The sequence below is a fragment of the Syngnathus typhle genome, linkage group LG8 (genome assembly GCF_033458585.1).
Source record: "Syngnathus typhle isolate RoL2023-S1 ecotype Sweden linkage group LG8, RoL_Styp_1.0, whole genome shotgun sequence".
NCBI lineage: Eukaryota > Metazoa > Chordata > Actinopteri > Syngnathiformes > Syngnathidae > Syngnathus > Syngnathus typhle.
Window position 1 is genome coordinate 2,546,752 of NC_083745.1, and position 16,985 is coordinate 2,563,736.

The 16,985-nt window shown below is 42.6% G+C and overlaps 4 protein-coding genes across 4 annotated transcripts; 1 reads left to right on the forward strand and 3 right to left on the reverse strand.

Moving 5' to 3' along the window:
• The first annotated feature begins 334 nt into the window (after positions 1-334).
• mrps5 (mitochondrial ribosomal protein S5) lies at positions 335-4,337 on the forward strand. Its single transcript, XM_061285079.1, has 12 exons — positions 335-436; positions 729-860; positions 1,035-1,160; positions 1,233-1,346; positions 1,453-1,572; positions 1,697-1,731; positions 2,292-2,382; positions 2,706-2,752; positions 2,977-3,034; positions 3,321-3,383; positions 3,470-3,606; positions 3,970-4,337. Exons 1-12 carry the CDS (start codon positions 388-390, stop codon positions 4,192-4,194), a joined length of 1,197 nt encoding a protein of 398 aa, XP_061141063.1. The 5' UTR covers positions 335-387; the 3' UTR covers positions 4,195-4,337.
• Positions 4,338-4,582: 245 nt separating this feature from the next.
• On the reverse strand, positions 4,583-6,165 carry LOC133158135 (myelin and lymphocyte protein-like). Its single transcript, XM_061285082.1, has 4 exons — positions 5,955-6,165; positions 5,059-5,226; positions 4,866-4,988; positions 4,583-4,792 (listed from the first exon to the last, which is right to left on the reverse strand). The coding sequence occupies exons 1-4, from the start codon at positions 6,045-6,047 to the stop codon at positions 4,718-4,720; spliced, it is 459 nt and encodes a 152-aa protein (XP_061141066.1). The 5' UTR covers positions 6,048-6,165; the 3' UTR covers positions 4,583-4,717.
• Positions 6,166-6,348: 183 nt separating this feature from the next.
• Positions 6,349-10,607, reverse strand: LOC133158136 (myelin and lymphocyte protein-like). Its single transcript, XM_061285083.1, has 4 exons — positions 10,390-10,607; positions 7,882-8,046; positions 7,603-7,776; positions 6,349-7,464 (listed from the first exon to the last, which is right to left on the reverse strand). The coding sequence occupies exons 1-4, from the start codon at positions 10,474-10,476 to the stop codon at positions 7,390-7,392; spliced, it is 501 nt and encodes a 166-aa protein (XP_061141067.1). The 5' UTR covers positions 10,477-10,607; the 3' UTR covers positions 6,349-7,389.
• A 1,677-nt stretch (positions 10,608-12,284) lies between these two features.
• Positions 12,285-16,872, reverse strand: nphp1 (nephronophthisis 1). Its single transcript, XM_061285069.1, has 20 exons — positions 16,705-16,872; positions 16,412-16,473; positions 16,274-16,334; positions 16,063-16,202; positions 15,795-15,990; positions 15,592-15,693; positions 15,383-15,507; positions 15,247-15,295; positions 15,090-15,177; positions 14,888-14,982; positions 14,668-14,796; positions 14,457-14,531; positions 14,273-14,383; positions 14,116-14,198; positions 13,724-13,800; positions 13,527-13,626; positions 13,348-13,460; positions 13,210-13,283; positions 12,966-13,010; positions 12,285-12,875 (listed from the first exon to the last, which is right to left on the reverse strand). The coding sequence occupies exons 1-20, from the start codon at positions 16,768-16,770 to the stop codon at positions 12,606-12,608; spliced, it is 2,061 nt and encodes a 686-aa protein (XP_061141053.1). The 5' UTR covers positions 16,771-16,872; the 3' UTR covers positions 12,285-12,605.
• Between the last annotated feature and the right edge of the window lie 113 nt (positions 16,873-16,985).

Here is a 16,985-nt window from a genome sequence, read left to right on the forward strand (position 1 = left end):
TCTAATTGTTCCTTGTCCCTTGATAGGATCATTGATGCCAAAAAGGGGAAATGAGGCTCTGCGGGATCTTGCACATCCACTCAATCGTCACAGAAGCATCTGACTGAAAGAGTCTGTCATTTTTTTTCTTCTTCATTAATGTTACTAATTAATCACATGATTATTTTCAAAGGAGTGAGAAAATAAAATTACAATCCTATAATACAAATCCTATATTGCAAATAAAATAATACAACATAAAATTAACAAGAAAAGTTTAATATAGAATAGAATAGAAAATATATACACGTATATATAACGAAATTGTAATTGTAAATATTTTAATTTCGAACAGGCAAAGCTCGGCCACCTCTCTTCTGCCTTCTGAGGACCCGTCAGAAATCCAAAATGGCGGCGGCCATACGCGCGTGTTATGCCCTCCGCATCACCGTTGGAGGTGAAGTATTCCTTGTTTATATAATTCTTCGGACTAGTTTATTGTGTTTATGTGTTGTATGATATTGTTTATAGTTTAAAATGTCACGTCTGTGTTTCAATTGGGACAAATCCTTCATAATCCGTCTGTCATGACTGGCGACTTAACCGTATACCTTCTATTAAGGCGCCTGTCCTTTTTTTGCGCTTGCTATTTTTGCGTCTACAATGTAGTGGAGGGGTGAACAATAGCATACACTTGCACTAACTCTGACTGTCTGAATATATCAAATAACGCCTCGGTGTCTTCTCAGGTACATATTCCTTCCGCGCCATAGGCGGCGCCGTCCATGGATGCCAGCTGCTCAGTCGAGCGAACCCCGCACTACCTTGTGTGCCCGTCGGGTGTTGGCAGCCAAGCAGACACGGCAGCTTCTTCAACAAGCGTAAGGACACGTTATCATCATAAAGCATTACCTGCTTAAGGTAGCACCAATAGAGGGAATGATATTTTGTGAAAATGTCTTGTCTCGCCGTAAGCAAGTACATTGTGCAGTAGTAAAGATGATCTTGCAAGGTGATCATTTGCTAAAGTGCGTTGTCATTTCCACGTGTGCCAGTGACGGCCGAAGAGCTTTGGAAAGGCGTACTGGCCGAGTCTGGAGCTGGCGCCAGGAAGGGCAGAGGAAAGAGAACCAAACGCAAGCTGAGGCGCAATCTGAACCGAGGCCAAACCATCGGAGAAGGTGACTTTGGACTTCTGAAGTGTTCATGTGTTAACTTTAAGAGACCATTTTGTCCCTGACTTGACTGCGTAGGTCACGGAGGCTTCCTGTGGCCTGGTCTCAACATGCCCGTGTTAAAAGACGGCACCGTGCAGAGTATGAGCCGGAGAGGTCAGGCAGAGCAGCAGGAATTGAAAGCTGACCTCGGTACGCGCTCACATACACACTCCCATTTTTCTACATGAACAAACGCACGCTCTTTTGTCGATGTTGTGAAATGGAATATACGTTGATGTCGTTTCCTCCCTTTTAGTGCGTCAACGTGACGAGTGGGAGAAGAGGAGGAAGATGAAGGTGAAGCGGGAGCGAGGCTGGACGGGGAATTCCTGGGGGGGCATCAGTCTGGGCCCCCCTGATCCAGGACCTAATGGAGGTAAGATTTACTTTTTCTTCTTCTTTAAAATCACTGTATGGAATAAAACAATTTAGTTACAAGAAGATGCAAGTACAGGCACAAATATATATACTTTTTTTTTTTTTTTTTTTTTTTTTTGCAGAGACCTATGAAAACTTCGATTCTCGTGTCATTGAGGTCAGTGCCGTTTGTTAGCATGCAGTCACACAATATTATTAAAAAATAAAATCGAGAGTAAAAATGACCCTCTATTCTCTTTTATTGGTGTACACACACGCACACGCTATTAATTTATGCGCGTGTGCGTTTTATTGCCGCTTCTAGAGCCCTCCATGAATAAAGAGCCCTGCTGCCAGGAATTAGACTCCCCCCGATGGCCACTTGAGTGCTTTTCTGTGCCCATGCACATTCACTGTAGCCTAATGAAATGAAAATGGCTTACTGGAATAAAAAGGCCGGGCTCCCAAGGACAATGACATCAGCATGCAATGACAGACTGCAGTCAGTGAAGAGGAGCAGGAAAAAGAAGATAGTGAGTGCGGTGGAGAAGGATGTGGCTCGAGAAAAGGGAATGGGTTTGTGTTGACTCAAATTGGAAGAGAAAGCGTACACACCGATTAAAAAAATAAAATAAAACATTGAAATAAAGTTGGGTTCGGCCGAAAATCAAGAACAAGGCGATTTATACTTGTTTGAATGTGCACGACGTCCTCACTTTAGCGATTGTTGTGCCGCAGGTGAAAAGCGTGTTCAACATGACAGCAAAGGAAGGCAGGAAGAGGTCCATTAGCTGTTTGGTTGCCGTGGGCAACGGTCAAGGCGCAGCAGGTACATACTCACCCGGGACTTCAATTGTCCGCCAATGCAAACCACGAACATTAACATTGGTTATATTATGTGAATAATTGTGTTTGAATGATCCCATTTCAATGCCCTTTAGGATTTTATATGAATATTTTTTTGTCTGTGCACCTTAAGTCTCATTTCTGCTAAAATTGACGTACGCCATTCTCTATTCAGATTTAATACAACATTGATCTGTACAGGACGGATTAAAAGGAAAACAATTTCACTGCAGAATCGGTAGTTCTTTTTCAATCTAGTCACAAGGTCGGAATGTGTGAATGGGGCGGGCTCCGTTTTGTGCGCAGGTTTTGCCTTGGGGAAGGCAGCAGACAGACCCACAGCTCTGAGGAAGGTGAAAGCAATGATTATTACTCTTTGAAATTATAAGCACCTTGAACATTGATTTTTTTTTTTCATTCTTCACTTGTTGGCGGACGTAATCGTCCTGTCAAAGCAGAGTTTTTCAATCGGCTCTTGAACCAGATGTTTTATAGCGCAGACTCTGAAGTGTCTCCCATTGTATTTTATTGACATTGGAGTCGAAATTGCTTTTATTGTGTGCGTGTGTTTGCGCAGGCAAAGAATCGAGCCATCCACTACTTGTACTACATCGAACGATACAACAACCACACCAGTAAGTACAATCGCAAGTTGGCTCCCGAAACGCCATCGAGGACGTCAACAAGGCATTTTGTTTGCCTCGCCGCTAGTCAACTTCACTTGACAAAGTGAGCGGTAATTGTTTTCTGCTCGAGTCACAATCGTAAAGCACCCAATGTGCCCAAAGTTCTTTTTGTCTGACATTTAAATATTTGAGACTACTAGAAAAGCGATGAGCAATTCACAATCATTTCCAGCGGTCAAAGATACAATGACACCTTTTTGTTTTCTTTCAATTTGATCTCTGTGTTTGCCAACAGTTTATCACGACATTGAATCCAAGTTCAAGAGGACGACGCTTCGTATGAAGAAACAAAACGAAGGTACTCAGTCGACTGTCTAACCGTGTCTCGGTTTGAATGATTTCTAAAGCGTGAAACGCATCTCCTCCTCCGGTGTGCCCGTCCAGGTTACGGCCTTCACTGTCACCGCGCCATCATCACCATGTGCAAGCTGATTGGCTTGAAAGACATGTATTGTAAAGTGGAAGGATCGGTCAACATGCTCAACATCACCAGAGCGCTCTTCGCTGGCCTGGCCAAGCAGGTAAAGGTTCACATTTGGCGAAGTAAGGCAAAGGCAAGGCGGCTTTATTTATAGTGCACCTTTTGATACAACCAAAAGCGCCTCTAAACTGAACTGAAGAAAAAGACAGCAAAAGTATCTTATTAAAAATGCTAAAAGAATGTCGGTTGACATTTGCAATCAAAATAGACATTTAAATGGGAAGAAACAAAAAGTAGCCTAATATGGGGAAAAAAAAATATTTCCTGGAAATATCCAACGGCACCAGCAATATCTTCTGCAATATTTTTTGACGTAATATTAGACGATATATAGAGAGACACAAATACCTGCAAGAAAGCACGTGGTCACCCTGCCACGCCGCCATCCTCATGCATCTCTCAGGAAACCCACCAGATGCTAGCGGAGAAGAAACAGCTCCACGTAGTGGAGTTTCGGGAGGAGCGCGGCTTGTTGCCCGTGGTGGTGGCGTCCCCCAAGAACCGGGCTCAGGCCCAACCGGAGCCGGAGGACGAAATTCCAGACACGCGTCTGCACTGGGACGACGTGCGCGCCTCCCAGGGATTCAAACGGTCCATATGGGCTGGTGTCAAACGCACCATCTGGTAGAACTGCAATTCATGTGAGAAGCTTTGTTTTAGTTTGCTGATTATTTTCTAATTATGTGTTTGTTGTATAATATTATGAAAATCATAATTGCAAGCCGACATTCTTCTGTGACGCATTGAAATAAAGTGCAACTTGAAAATGAACTGGATCTCTTGATTCATTCTTACATTTTGTTTTCATGCTTAATTTTGAGGGGCTCTTTTCATCAAAATGTCTGACTCCTTTTTCAATTCCAGGTATTGACCATTTTTTTGTATGTCCTGTTACTTATCCACCTAATTTTGTATATATTGGTCAAACATTTTCACTAGGATGCATGGCACTTGCAAAAATGTACTTGTCAGTGTTGATGTATCCAACATGAAAACAAAAAAGCTGGAATAACAAGTCAGACCAACATGATTTATTTTTTGGAAGTATAAAAGTAGTCGAAAAGCAATAAACGCCTAAAGCTAGTGCAGGTTAATGTGGAAATGCTAATGCTAAAGGTTTTGAAATGTTGCTCAACAATCAAATTGTCTTTTTAGAAGTGTTTCCATCGTAGGGACGACAGGACGGCGTGAATGAAGTAGAGCAGCGTGGCCATGAAGGCAAACACCTGCAACACACGAAAATATAATAGACAAAAAAAAAAAGAAACGACTCAATATATTTGTGTGTGTAAATGTTACCACAGCAGCAATGTCAATCCGGTAGATTCCGACCTCTCCAAATTTCATAACGAAGGTGATGTAGGCTAAATTGACCCCAGCGCTGAGGTAGAACAACGCAGCCAAAGAGTGATAGGCAAAATCCTAACACACACAGAAAAGAAATGAATCCCAATCTCATTTCATCTTTATTTCCCTTCATGTGTGGCCTTACAGCGGCGACCCACGCTGAGCTGTTCTTGTGACACCCGGCGATGAAGATGATCACCCAAAGGAGCGTCATGACGAAGCAGAAGACAGACACGAACATCACCCAGCCCAGAGGGTTGGGGGGCTCCACATGGGTGGAGGCCACCAGGATCCACACCAGCCCACCCGTCACCTGCACGTCAGGTGAAAATAATTTGTGCTAGTTTGTCATAATGAATTTATTACACATTTGTCAGATGCCAGAAAGTAGGTGAAGATGCACCTCCCATAGAAGTGCCTGAATATTTTTTTTCTCCTGTTACCAGTGGTGGAGCTAGAGGGTTTGCTTTAGGGGCACTGCCCCCCCCACCAAAAATATGCTTGGGTCCTCCAGGTGCCACGGGATTGACTTTTGGGTATTTTCTGATTTTTCCGGGATTTTTTTCCACATTACATTGAATCTTTATCAACATTTTCTGAACAGTGCCCTTTACGTAAATTGATAAAAATTGCATTTTAGGGAAAGTGGAAACATTGTTGAACAATTTCTATTTATAGACATCTTACAAATCACATTTTACATTTTTACAGTTGATAAAAAAACAAAATTGATCAAATTAAAGTCTTACTCCAATGCATATGTTTTAAAAAAAATATTTAATATTAATATTTTTGGGAATATGAATTAAGCAGTGTATGGCTTTATTTCGATTATTTTATGCTGTTGACAGAAAATGACATCATAGTGCCGAACGGGCTCAGCTAACGACCGTTTTTTTTTTTTTCTTTCAACCAGATTATGTTAATTATCCATTTTCAGAGAAGTTAGCAACTTCATGTAACATTCTTTTTTTTTTGTGTCAAATCAAATGAATGATGTCATTTCACATCTGAATGTTGTCATCGGTGAAGGTCACTCACCAGTTCGGGCAGGTAGAACAAATCCGGCACGGTCACGCATATTGCTAGTCCACTTGGCAGACTCCCCATGGACTGGGTAGTGGTCGCCGCCATCCCAGAATAGTCGGACCTTTGTCTTCGTTCCGATCGGTGGGGACTAAAGAAACAGCAAGCAGGTGGAAATGCTAGTGAGGCCAATTTGGCCGCCAAACCTGTTCTGGTATTGTTAGTGTTTCCCCTCATCTTCATACACGCCCTCTTTTTTTTTTTTTTTTTGAACAGCTAAGGTGAAATTTGGTGGCCCCGGGGCCTCAGTGAAGCCAGATGGAATATCACTCTTGTTTTCTTTTTGTTTGAGTTTGACACACTGGACAAGAATCCCAACACATCTATAAAAGATCCAGCCTTCAACACGTTTGAAATCTAGTTATTTTATTTCACATTGTGTTTTTGTAAATAGATGTGTAAAGTGAAATCAATCAAATATATACAACATGTAAGTGTTTTCAATCACTTTGGAACATTCCTTTGCACGTGATGTTTATAGTCAGCCTTTCAGAAATGAAAAGTAGGATTAAAAAGGTTTTACAGGTTTGGTTGTAAACACGAAAGAAAATGTATTTTGTATACACGTGTCGCAAAAGGTCGTCGATATTGTCGAGTCAATGTCGGCAGTTGGTTTCATCTATTTAGCTCAATTCTTGTTTTAAAAATGGACGTGGTTTTGTTAGTAAAATATAAAACGATTTTTAGGTCACTGACTGTTTTATGACAGTTTAGTAGGCAATTATAAAAAACACAATTGTAACTTTGAAAATGGTGGATGCGCTGCACTGAATGTAGTTTTTTTTGCATTTAAAGAATTTTGTTTTTAATTTTCTTTTGTATATATTTTTTTTTCTTTCAGATTTATATTCCAGACAAATGCATTATTTTAACATGGTGCACGTGCGGTGCTATAAATGCTAAATTTAAGCGCAATTTGAAGAGTTCATTGATTTTTATACATTATTTTATGTTATATTGTGTATATAGATTGGACAAATCCTATTTTATTATGTTTGAAGTTGGAACTGTTTTTGCAATGGTTCTCCATTTAATGAAAACAATAATATTTAAAGTGTCCAAAAAATAGAAGTGACGATGACTTAAGTGTCTGTTTCCACGACGTAAAAAGTAATTTGATATTTTTTAATACCAATCTGAACAACAAATAAAAAAAAAAATGCTTTTAGGATGCTAAATATTTCATAATTTGATATATTTTGCAGATTTGATTAGTTAACCTCATACATGTGACATTTAGTTTGTTTACCGCTCATTCAGTCATGTGACTTTTGCAACTTGTCTGTAACAGCTTATAAAAGAATGTATGTATATAATAATCAGAATAAAAGCATGAATAAGTGTTTCTGTCTTCAGGATGAAGCGTTTGACATCTTTTTGGTCCTCGCCTTTAGGCTCTGTGCCATCGGATGGCGGAGAAAACGGCGTGCAGGAAGTAGAGCAGCGTGGCCATGTATGACATCACCTGGATGACATCACAAAGACGGACGGATCAGCATCAGGTTAGTCATTTTTAAAGTCGAGAAAAAAAAGCTGCCTCTCTAGGAATGTGGAATGGATCGGACAAAAAAAATCATTGGTTGACTTCAATGAGACATCCTACCACGGCGGCTATGTCCAGCCTGTAGATCTTGAGGCCTTCTCCGATGAGGGGCACAATGCTCAAGGTCCCCCCCGAGTTGATGGTGACTCCCCAGCCTTTGAGCACGGTAATATAAGCCAGGATCACCGACGCGCTCAGATAGAACACCACCGCCAAGAAATGGTAGAACGTGTCCTGCGAGATGGAGGAGGGAAATAACGATCGGATTCCGCTAGACGTAGGCGCCGATCGGACAACTTGAACGTTAGCCAATCGGTGTTCGGGGTGGGGGTGTCTTACCAGAGCTGGCCAGACACTGCTCTGATTGGCCCCGCACAGGAAGAGGAAGAACCAGAGCGTGGTGAAGACAAAACAGAAAACGGAAACAAACATGACCCAGCCTAACGGGTGGTCCGGATACACTCGAGTGGACGCCACCAGGATCCACACCAGACCGCCAAAAACCTGTCGGGAAAATAAAATGGATCAGAGTATGGGAAGATGAGCCAACCACGGGCTTTGTGTCGGATAGTTAGGAAGTCAAAGTTGAGTTTTTTTTTTTAAGGTAGTTAAAGCGGTGATCAAACAGCTCCTAGCACTTGTCGGCATCTCTTACAAGAAACCGTAGGGGCACTCGACAAGCCTTCAAAAAGGCCCAACCGCCCCCACCCCGCCCTCCTTTGACAAACATTCCCAATGAGAGATGTTAACATGGACACAATCCACAATGGTGAATATTTAACTCTACAGCCCTGTTCATGAAAGCATGAAAAAGTTGGATTTTACGCCGAGATATGACTAGAAAGGCGCCATTGTTGGCAGAATTAGTGCCACCTGGTCTAGTCATGTGACCACACACAATGACCAATCTGTCTACAGGCTCATTTACCAGAGCAGAAATTATGTCGTGAAGCAGCATGTGGTTCATGCTCTACTATATTCCTCGTCGCAGCGCTCTATGCAATTTTTTCTCTTATCGTGCATGCACACGATCGGCGCCACACCCCGAATATTACAGGCGGCCTTGTGTACTTCTCAAATATGAAACGCTCTATTTGATCTCGGGTTTCCGCTCAAGGAATTTTCTTGGCTCGTGTTTGCACTCACTGGCCACTTCCTTCTTGAGATTGGAATATAATCAAAAGTTCGCATAGACAAAAAAATAGCACTTAAGCTAGCTTAGTCGGTTGGCTAGTCGGCACTTAGCAGTTTAAGTACGTTCGCGTTCATTAAAACATGCTTGAAGCAAATCTTATCATTTGAGCTAATGAGATTTTGCTAGCTTAATGCTAATACAACGAGAAACGTTATAAACAAACAAAATCTTAAAAACATGAGATGTCTATACGATGAACCGTGATACTCCAGGAATTGACTTTTTGTGAAATTTTATTTGGTGGTGAGCCATTGGATTTGTCTAAATGACAAATAAGCACATGTCACGTTTTTATTGAGTCTCGCGGCTAAATCCCCGCCGCCAAAAGCAAACATTTCGAGTCTGCCGCGCTCCGGCCACTTGTTGTCGGAAAACACGGCCCGCGTTTGTCCCAAAACCAGACTAGCCGGTTTTTGAATGATTGACTCGACCGGCCCACACCGTAAAAGGAGCCGAGAAGATGCCCGGTTTCGATTTACGCCCTCTTTGAGGTTTTTTTTTTTTTTTCCCCCAACTGAATCAAACAGATTTAATGGCTCTCTTTCTACTACACTAAAGAACAATTGCCTCCAATTGTGGGCGGGAAGGAGGACGTACGATTTTTGAGGCCCAAACGGCTCAAGGAAAGGACGTTAGCTCTAAAAGTAAATAAAATACCAATGCTGACCATTTAGGAAACACAGATTTAATTATAACAAATTGTCTCGATAAAAACAATACTCCATTTAATTTTGTCAACTGGTTGCAGAAAAAAAAAACCATCTGGATTCAGATACATTTAAAAAGTTGAATTCAGATTGTTTTATTTCACACAATCAGTTGAAGAAGTAAATTCTGTACAATATTTTCTTTTTTTCTCAGTGAAGACATGTTTTGTTGCTTTTTCGCGCTTTTCATAACAAGCAAAAATTGATATTCGCACATAATGTACTTTGACCCCTCCTAAAAAATATATTTAACGCTCCCTTTAAAACTCCCTACATTTAAAAAGCCTTTCTCGCAAATTGAGTACATATTAAGTGTCGTGCATTTCTCCCGCTCGGGGACATAACCAAACTTTAGCTGACTCAACGAGTTTGTTTGAATTTGTTCAGTCAAATGTTTTGTTTGTCACCGTTATAACATGACGATGAACCAAAAAGTCAACAGTAACCTGCTAAAGTCTGCTATAAAATGCTCCAATGTCCTGATATAAGATAGCACATTTAAACATTTTGATGTTTCTCTGTGTTTTTTTTGTTGTCCATGTACTAGTTGCCATGGTGCCACTATATTGCGCTGGCTCAAAAAAAAAAAAAAAGTCGATTGGAAACGAAATAGTAAGTAAAACTAACATAAAAACAACCTAAAATTAAGTATAAGAGTGCAAATAAAATATTGAAAAAAAATCAACCATAATGAATTTTAAAAATAAAAATATATATTTTTGAAATCCTTTCTGGTTGTGGTTTTCCAAACTGAAATGATCACTTCCTCATCCTGATTGGCCAGGCGGTCGGTCAGCTTCGCTCATCCTCGACACCCCTAGCAACACTCACCCCTCATTTGAGAACAAAATTCAGACAACTACACACAACAAACCACGAGCTCAAGAAAAAAAAACACAACGCGCGACACACATCTCCGTATCCCAAGTCACCAAAACGACTCACAAATTCCGGGATGAAGAACAAGTCAGGGATGCTGGTGAAGATTCTGCCGCCGGTGGGCAAAACATCTGCCGACGTGGTGGAGGCCATAGTCCTAAACGCACTATCAATGTGTGTGTGTGTGTTTATGTCGAATGAGATGTGCGGCTGCTTTTAATATGCTTTTTACGTAAAGGCCGCCTCCCGCACCTCCTCCTCCACCACCTGCCCTCCGCCTACCATCCATGTGTGAGTGTGTGTGTGTGTGTGTGTGTTTGTAGAAGGACCTGTAAGAGTCAAAGTGGCTGTTTACATACACATACAAAAAGTGATTGTGAGGCAAATTGTGCATGTGGGACATGAAAAGGAGATGCGAGTCTGCACGGAAAATGAGAATTGAATGTGTCAAAATAAAACAGGATTGTTCTCCAAAGTCTGCTAGCTTGTTACTAACATGCAATGCAAAATGCCATAGACGGGCTAACAGAATTAGCATTGTCTATTGCAAAATGTATATTTGAGCAAAATCTTCCGCAGCAAATGCAGACAGAGCAGAACAAAATACTCACAGGAGTATATTTTCTTATCCTCTGGTTAATGTCTCCAAAATAAAAGCACGGGTTGAACGATGTTGACAAAAGTATTGGAACAGGTGGAGTAGAAGCAGTAGTTACATTTGATAAAAATGAAGAAAAAAAAAAACACAAGTTTAGGATTCAGTCCATGTTATTGAAATTGCGCTTTTATTTTGTCACATTTGGCGACTTCCTACAATGAGTCCTAATCCGCCCGTGTCGAATACCGTTTTGTACACCCCATCTTGTTGATAGTGCAGCTATTTGGAATCTGTCACCGTGGAAACCACCTACACTGTGTTTGGATGCATCGCTGCCAGGAGACACACACACACACACGTTTGCAAATGACTCACTAAACTGATCCATTGATTGATTGATTTTGTCAGATTTAACACCTCCTGAGATTTTTTATATACTACATTTATATAGATTTTTATATACAGATGTTTTTTAATTGTTTCGTTGGGAGTCGTAGCGGTTGTAGCAAAGGACTATGTCATCTGATGGCGTCTCTTCTTTCCCAATCCTGCCTAATCTTTTGTCAAGGCTCAGTTCTTGTTGAACCTGCTCAAAACTTCCTAATGACCCCTTTTGTGTTTTTTTTTTTTTTTTTGCTTTGCCTTTGTTCTCAATTGACTTAAGTAAATCGACCAAAATAGAAAACACTTGACCGTTTCCGCCTTTATGAAGTACAAAAAAAAAGTCTGCCGCACTGACTACCTTTAAGCTGTTCTTCCACACCAAACTCGTTAAAGCGGAAAAGGGATTTTCTTTCAAACTGGAGGGAAATTGAAGGTAAATCTGTGCTGTTGTTATCTGGGCTTATAATAGCGTGACCTATGAGGGTTAAAAAAATAAAATAAAAACACAGAAGACTGTATGGTCACCTAGGGGATGGCAATGGAATGTGGAAATACACGCTCTATTTGCCAGCAGGCCGGGGGATAATATGTTTACACAGCAGCATTGTCAATTTTGAATTTGAATTCAATCCATAGAATAAAGTATCATATTAAACTTTGTCAAGGGATTTGTGGCTCTACCACTAAAAACATAAAAGCAGAAAAATAAATAGAAAGCTACAAAAGTAGCTGTAGCAGGGAAGCTGAGACTTCACTCCAAAAAAAAATTAAATGTGGACCAAAGCAAAACAAATGTTCTGAAGTCATTCCAGTGGACTGACCAAGTGAGTGGCGACATGGCTCCTTTTATAAGGAACTATAAAAAGAACGCACACTACCACTAATAATTAACACACAACACTCCTTTGGTACCCCATAACTCTACTCTACACTACACACACAGTGAGTGATGTTGACTTTATGGGTGGAAGTGGAAGGATGCAGTTCAGTAAGCACTTTAATGGCAAGCCTAGAAAAATGTGCTATCAAATCATAGCAGGTGAGCATGAAGATTTGGGATTGGACCATGATGTGCCAATGTACAAACTAAATCATTCATTTATAGCTATGTGATTTAAAAAACAACAACAACAACAATTGTAATGGTTCACAAGATATTTTGTAGTTAAAAAAGCAGGACTTTTTTTATGGTAATTTACATTTGATTAAAAACATTACAAAAATATTCACGTTTTTTTTTTTTACTAATCTCAATGTGTTCATTATAAAAGTTGAACTTTGCTGTGTTCTCTCTTTTGCTCTAGCGCGCCACGCGCAGGAGGTCAAAAGTCATCTCGTTGATGTCAAAGGCCAGGGGAGAGTGGGCGGGGTCGGCCAGGACCTCCAAGCTCTCCGACTGGCCGCGGGTCCGCTTGAGCGCCTCCAGAGTGGACAGGATGAGACGGGACCGCTGCTCCTCTGATGGAGTGTCGGCCCAACGGTGGGGCGGGAAAGAAGACGTGTGCAGCAAGAAAGATGCCGACGACTGGAACGCCTTTGCGAACTCTTGCTTCACCTGCGCCTCGTCTCTCTGAGTACGTACACACGCACACACACACACGGAAAGCAATTTAGGTAGGTAGGCGAGCTCCCTCTATAGATGAAACCAAGTACTACACACCTTCTGTGCCCTGCTCATGTTGCTTTCCGCATCCATCCAGGCACTCTGAAAATTTGAAAAAAAATGTTTGCATGTCTAGAAATGTATTCATCATAGCATAAAACTAATCAATTACAATGTTACAATTGTATTTTGATTATGTTTTGATTACTTTTTTAACAACATTCAATCTTTTTATGAAAAACCTCAGCCTTGAAAACCATTTTATAAATAATAATTACAAAATGGCAAAGTGGATACGCACTCTGACCGCATCCAGCAGATCCACTTGGTCCAGCAGGATCGGGAAGGTGGCAACCACGGGACTGAAGATCAAATCTGAACAAAAGAAAGTTGAGGAGTGATGCGGAAACAAAGATGTGTGTGTGTGTGTGTGTCTTACCTGCGTTCTGCATGGTGGGCCGGTTCACCAGCAGCTCGTCGGCTAGCAGTTGTCTATACATGGCCAACAGGGGGAGGCAGCTCAGACAGTGCAGCAGCGTGTCGGGGAGGAGGCTGGAGAAGGAAAACACACTCGCCGCTCAGTTCCACACACACTCGTACGCACGTCAAACCTCTCACCTGAGTTGCGTCTTGACGCGGCTGTTGGGCGTTTTGAACTTGACGATGAGTTTGGATAGTCGCCGCGCTTTGAGCATCTGCTGGAACACGCCAGTCGTAGCTGAAAACAAAATAACACGCAAATCCTTTTAAAGCTCGTTTTTTTATAATACCGTAATTATGATGGGAGAATTTGCAGGTTTGTGCGTCGCTCTTACATGATCGAGGGAGCAACCCCTCCGCGTCGACGTCCTTCTCGTAAGGAGTGCCGCCGCTCACCGGCATCTCGTATGTCCTGTGCGAGAACACAATTTAGTCATCAATTAAAAAGAAAAAAGTGGCAGGCTGCTATCGAGTGTAGTGTTACCGTAATTTTCGGACTATAAGTCGCACCAGAGTATAAGTCGCACCAGCCATAAAATGCCCAAAAAAGTGAAAAAAAACCATATATATGTATATAAGTCGCTCCTGAGTATAAGTCGCCCCCCCCACACAAACTATGGAAAAAAAACCGCGACTTATAGTCCGAAAATTACGGTATACGAAATATGAAGGCTAAATGTAAGAATTTTCTCTTTTCGATTCCAAACCAAACAAATGAATAAGATACCTGCTCGGGAGTGGATTTCCTGCAGCGTCGTTTAGTTTGAGGAAAGCCCAACCGCAGCTCAGGTCGCCTCGCTCGCCTGTGGACTAAAACACAGCTCCTTCAAACGACTGCTCGGCTCAGCGCCTTTGAATTTACGCTCTTGTGTTTTCGTCATTACGTTGCGGATGAAGGTGACGCCGAGCTCAAAGAGGATACCGAGATCGGGGCTGTGGGCGTCGCAGCGCAGGAAGCAGTCTCCGTCCAGGAGGGTAGGCAGGATGCCGGTGGTCTGCGACAAACATGGGGTTAGTCTAATGTGAAGTTGCTTACTATCTGTGTGTGTTGGGGGGGGGGGGGGGTACCCGTGGAGAGAAAAGCCAGGTCTTGGGGCTCTTGGGGTTGTAGGTGGCCCTCACTGTGTGGATGTTACTCAGCACCTGGAGTGTAACAAAAGCAGCATTTAAAAATTCCAGGGGACATAACTGATTGACATCGGCAGATTTTAAAATGGCGTCGCTGTAATGACTAAAATAGAATAATAAAATAACAATGAGTAGAATATCTTCGACAAACCCGAGTGCCATCAAAGGCGCAGAGTCGGATGTGTCTGCTAAGGACCTGGACGCCGACCCCGGGTGTGGGGATCCTCTTGCAGCTCCACAGGCTGAAACAAACGCACGTTCGAGGGTGTCGTGGGCGCACCTGCGTGGCGGGAGGAAACCCGAGAGTGACAGCGGCGACGCGTTACTCGTATAAATACAAAGGCAGAAAATGATCTGAACTAGTTTCTCACCCTGCCAGTGTCAGGATCCAAGAAGAGGTCGCTGAAGGAGAGCTGTGATTGGCTGAGCTGTGGTTGCATCAAATGACTTCCTCTGTATTTGGCCCCTAAAACACAATAATCACGTCGACACTCAACTATGCATTTTCTGCATCACCCATCTATCTTGATTAGCGGTTCGTTTAGCAGTTTTGTTTAACGAGATGACACCAACCTTCGTCTGTCAGCAGTTTACTGAGAGTGGAGGGCCTGAACCCGGAAGGGATGGCGCCCATTGCGGAGAGGACATCGGTAGCGTCAATCTGTCACGCGAATCATGCAGGAATTAAAACAAATGGTTTGAGTGGGCGGTCATCAATTATTTCTTGTACCTCGGTCAGAGCCTTTCGTAAAGTGGACCAGTTGGCGTGAGGAGCGTGGCTGTGGAAGAGCAAGTCGGTTTTCGATGAATGAATAAACAGACATTCGATGACTTTGCAAGGTAAAGAAAAGCAAATCACATCAAACCTCTGCTTCTCCTCGTCTTCTTCTTCTTCGTTTTCCTGCTCTTCTTCTGAGTCCTCTCGCTCCTCCTCGTCGGACTCTTCATCTTCTTCCTCCTCCTTGTCGTCGTCACCGAGGACAGAACCGATCTGAAGAAAAGTGTTTTGATACAGTTGATGTACCATCGCTGGATTATGCAGCTGTGCCTAATATTTTGAACGGCGAGCCCGGACCTTGAGGTATGTTCTCGGCACCACTCCTCTGTCGCCTTTGGCATTCTCGGCCAGCCACCAGCCATCGCTTGTCTTCTTGAGGATTTTCAACGTGTCACCACGCTGAAGCAACATAGAAACAGTATTGTTAGATGGCTGAAATGGTGTTTGCTATAATGTTCCAGTTTGGAACCAGTTTAGAACCCCGGTGATAAACACATCACCTCAACTGTCAAATCTCCTTCCTGGTCCCCCTTGAAATCACTCAGCACCGTGTAGACGCAAGGCTCCGACTGCGGGGGTGCGGTCGACGCCTGATTCTCATTTTTGGGGCTGTCCTCCTTATCGGCGGTGTCTTCGTCACTGTCCTCCTCGTCACTTTCTTCAGTTCCGTCCTCGCCATCTTCTTTCTGGGCATCACTGCGAATGAAAAGGAGGGGGGGGGGGTTCGCGAGTATGGCCTTTGGAAATGATACCATGAAAGCTACGGACCTTGTTGATGGCTCCGTGCTCGGTCCCGGTGGCGAGAGCTCCACGGAGAGTTTGTCCAGCTGCTCCAGGACGTTGCGCAGTCGTCCTTGCTCGTCTCGTTTTCTCTGGTCGTAGTTGCCCACAGGAGCAATCTCATCAGCCTACAACGTACACCGCTATCTGTAAATGTCTTGCAACAAAGTCACCTGAAGACACTTCATGAAAATGTCACCTTGGTCAGTTTTGTCAGATTCTTCAGTGTTTTCTCTGCAGATATCTGAAGTTCTTGGCATCTTTAAAATTGGACGTTTTTAGACGCAAAACACACAAATTTAAATGTTGAATGGTTCTAAAAGGATGAGAAGTTCACCTTCTAAAGGACTCCTCTTTGGTTTCCACCTCACCCTCAACATCTTTCAACAGACTCTCCAGCTGGGAACAAAGAATACAAGTGAATCATTTATACATAGGACTAAAATGTGTCATTTAAACAACTCTAACAAAATACGTGCAACACTTAGCTTTTAAATGTCTGCGATTGTATTATTGTCAAAATATTCTCCTGAAGTGTAGCGAAAGCTAAAGCTAGCTGGAGACTGACGCGTTTGGAAACACCCCCCATCGAGTTTAACGTCATAAAAGTCTGCGTTTTCGATGACAAACCTTCCCCCTCATGTCGTCCACCTCTCTGTGGACCACCTGCAGGGGCCCCTTTCCTTTGGATGGCATTTAATCGTCGTTTTTAGCGACCATTATTTGAATTTCTGTGCATGCCGGCTAGCGGCTAGTGACGCCGTGCGGCCATTGGTCAGCTGGTCGCTTAGCAACAAGGGTTTACTTCCGGGTAGTGTCGCTTCCTATTCAAAACAAAATGTTAACTGTTCGACCACTTTCACCAGTCTACGGTTACTTTAGGGGTGCGAAGGTAAACCTAATGTCACCTT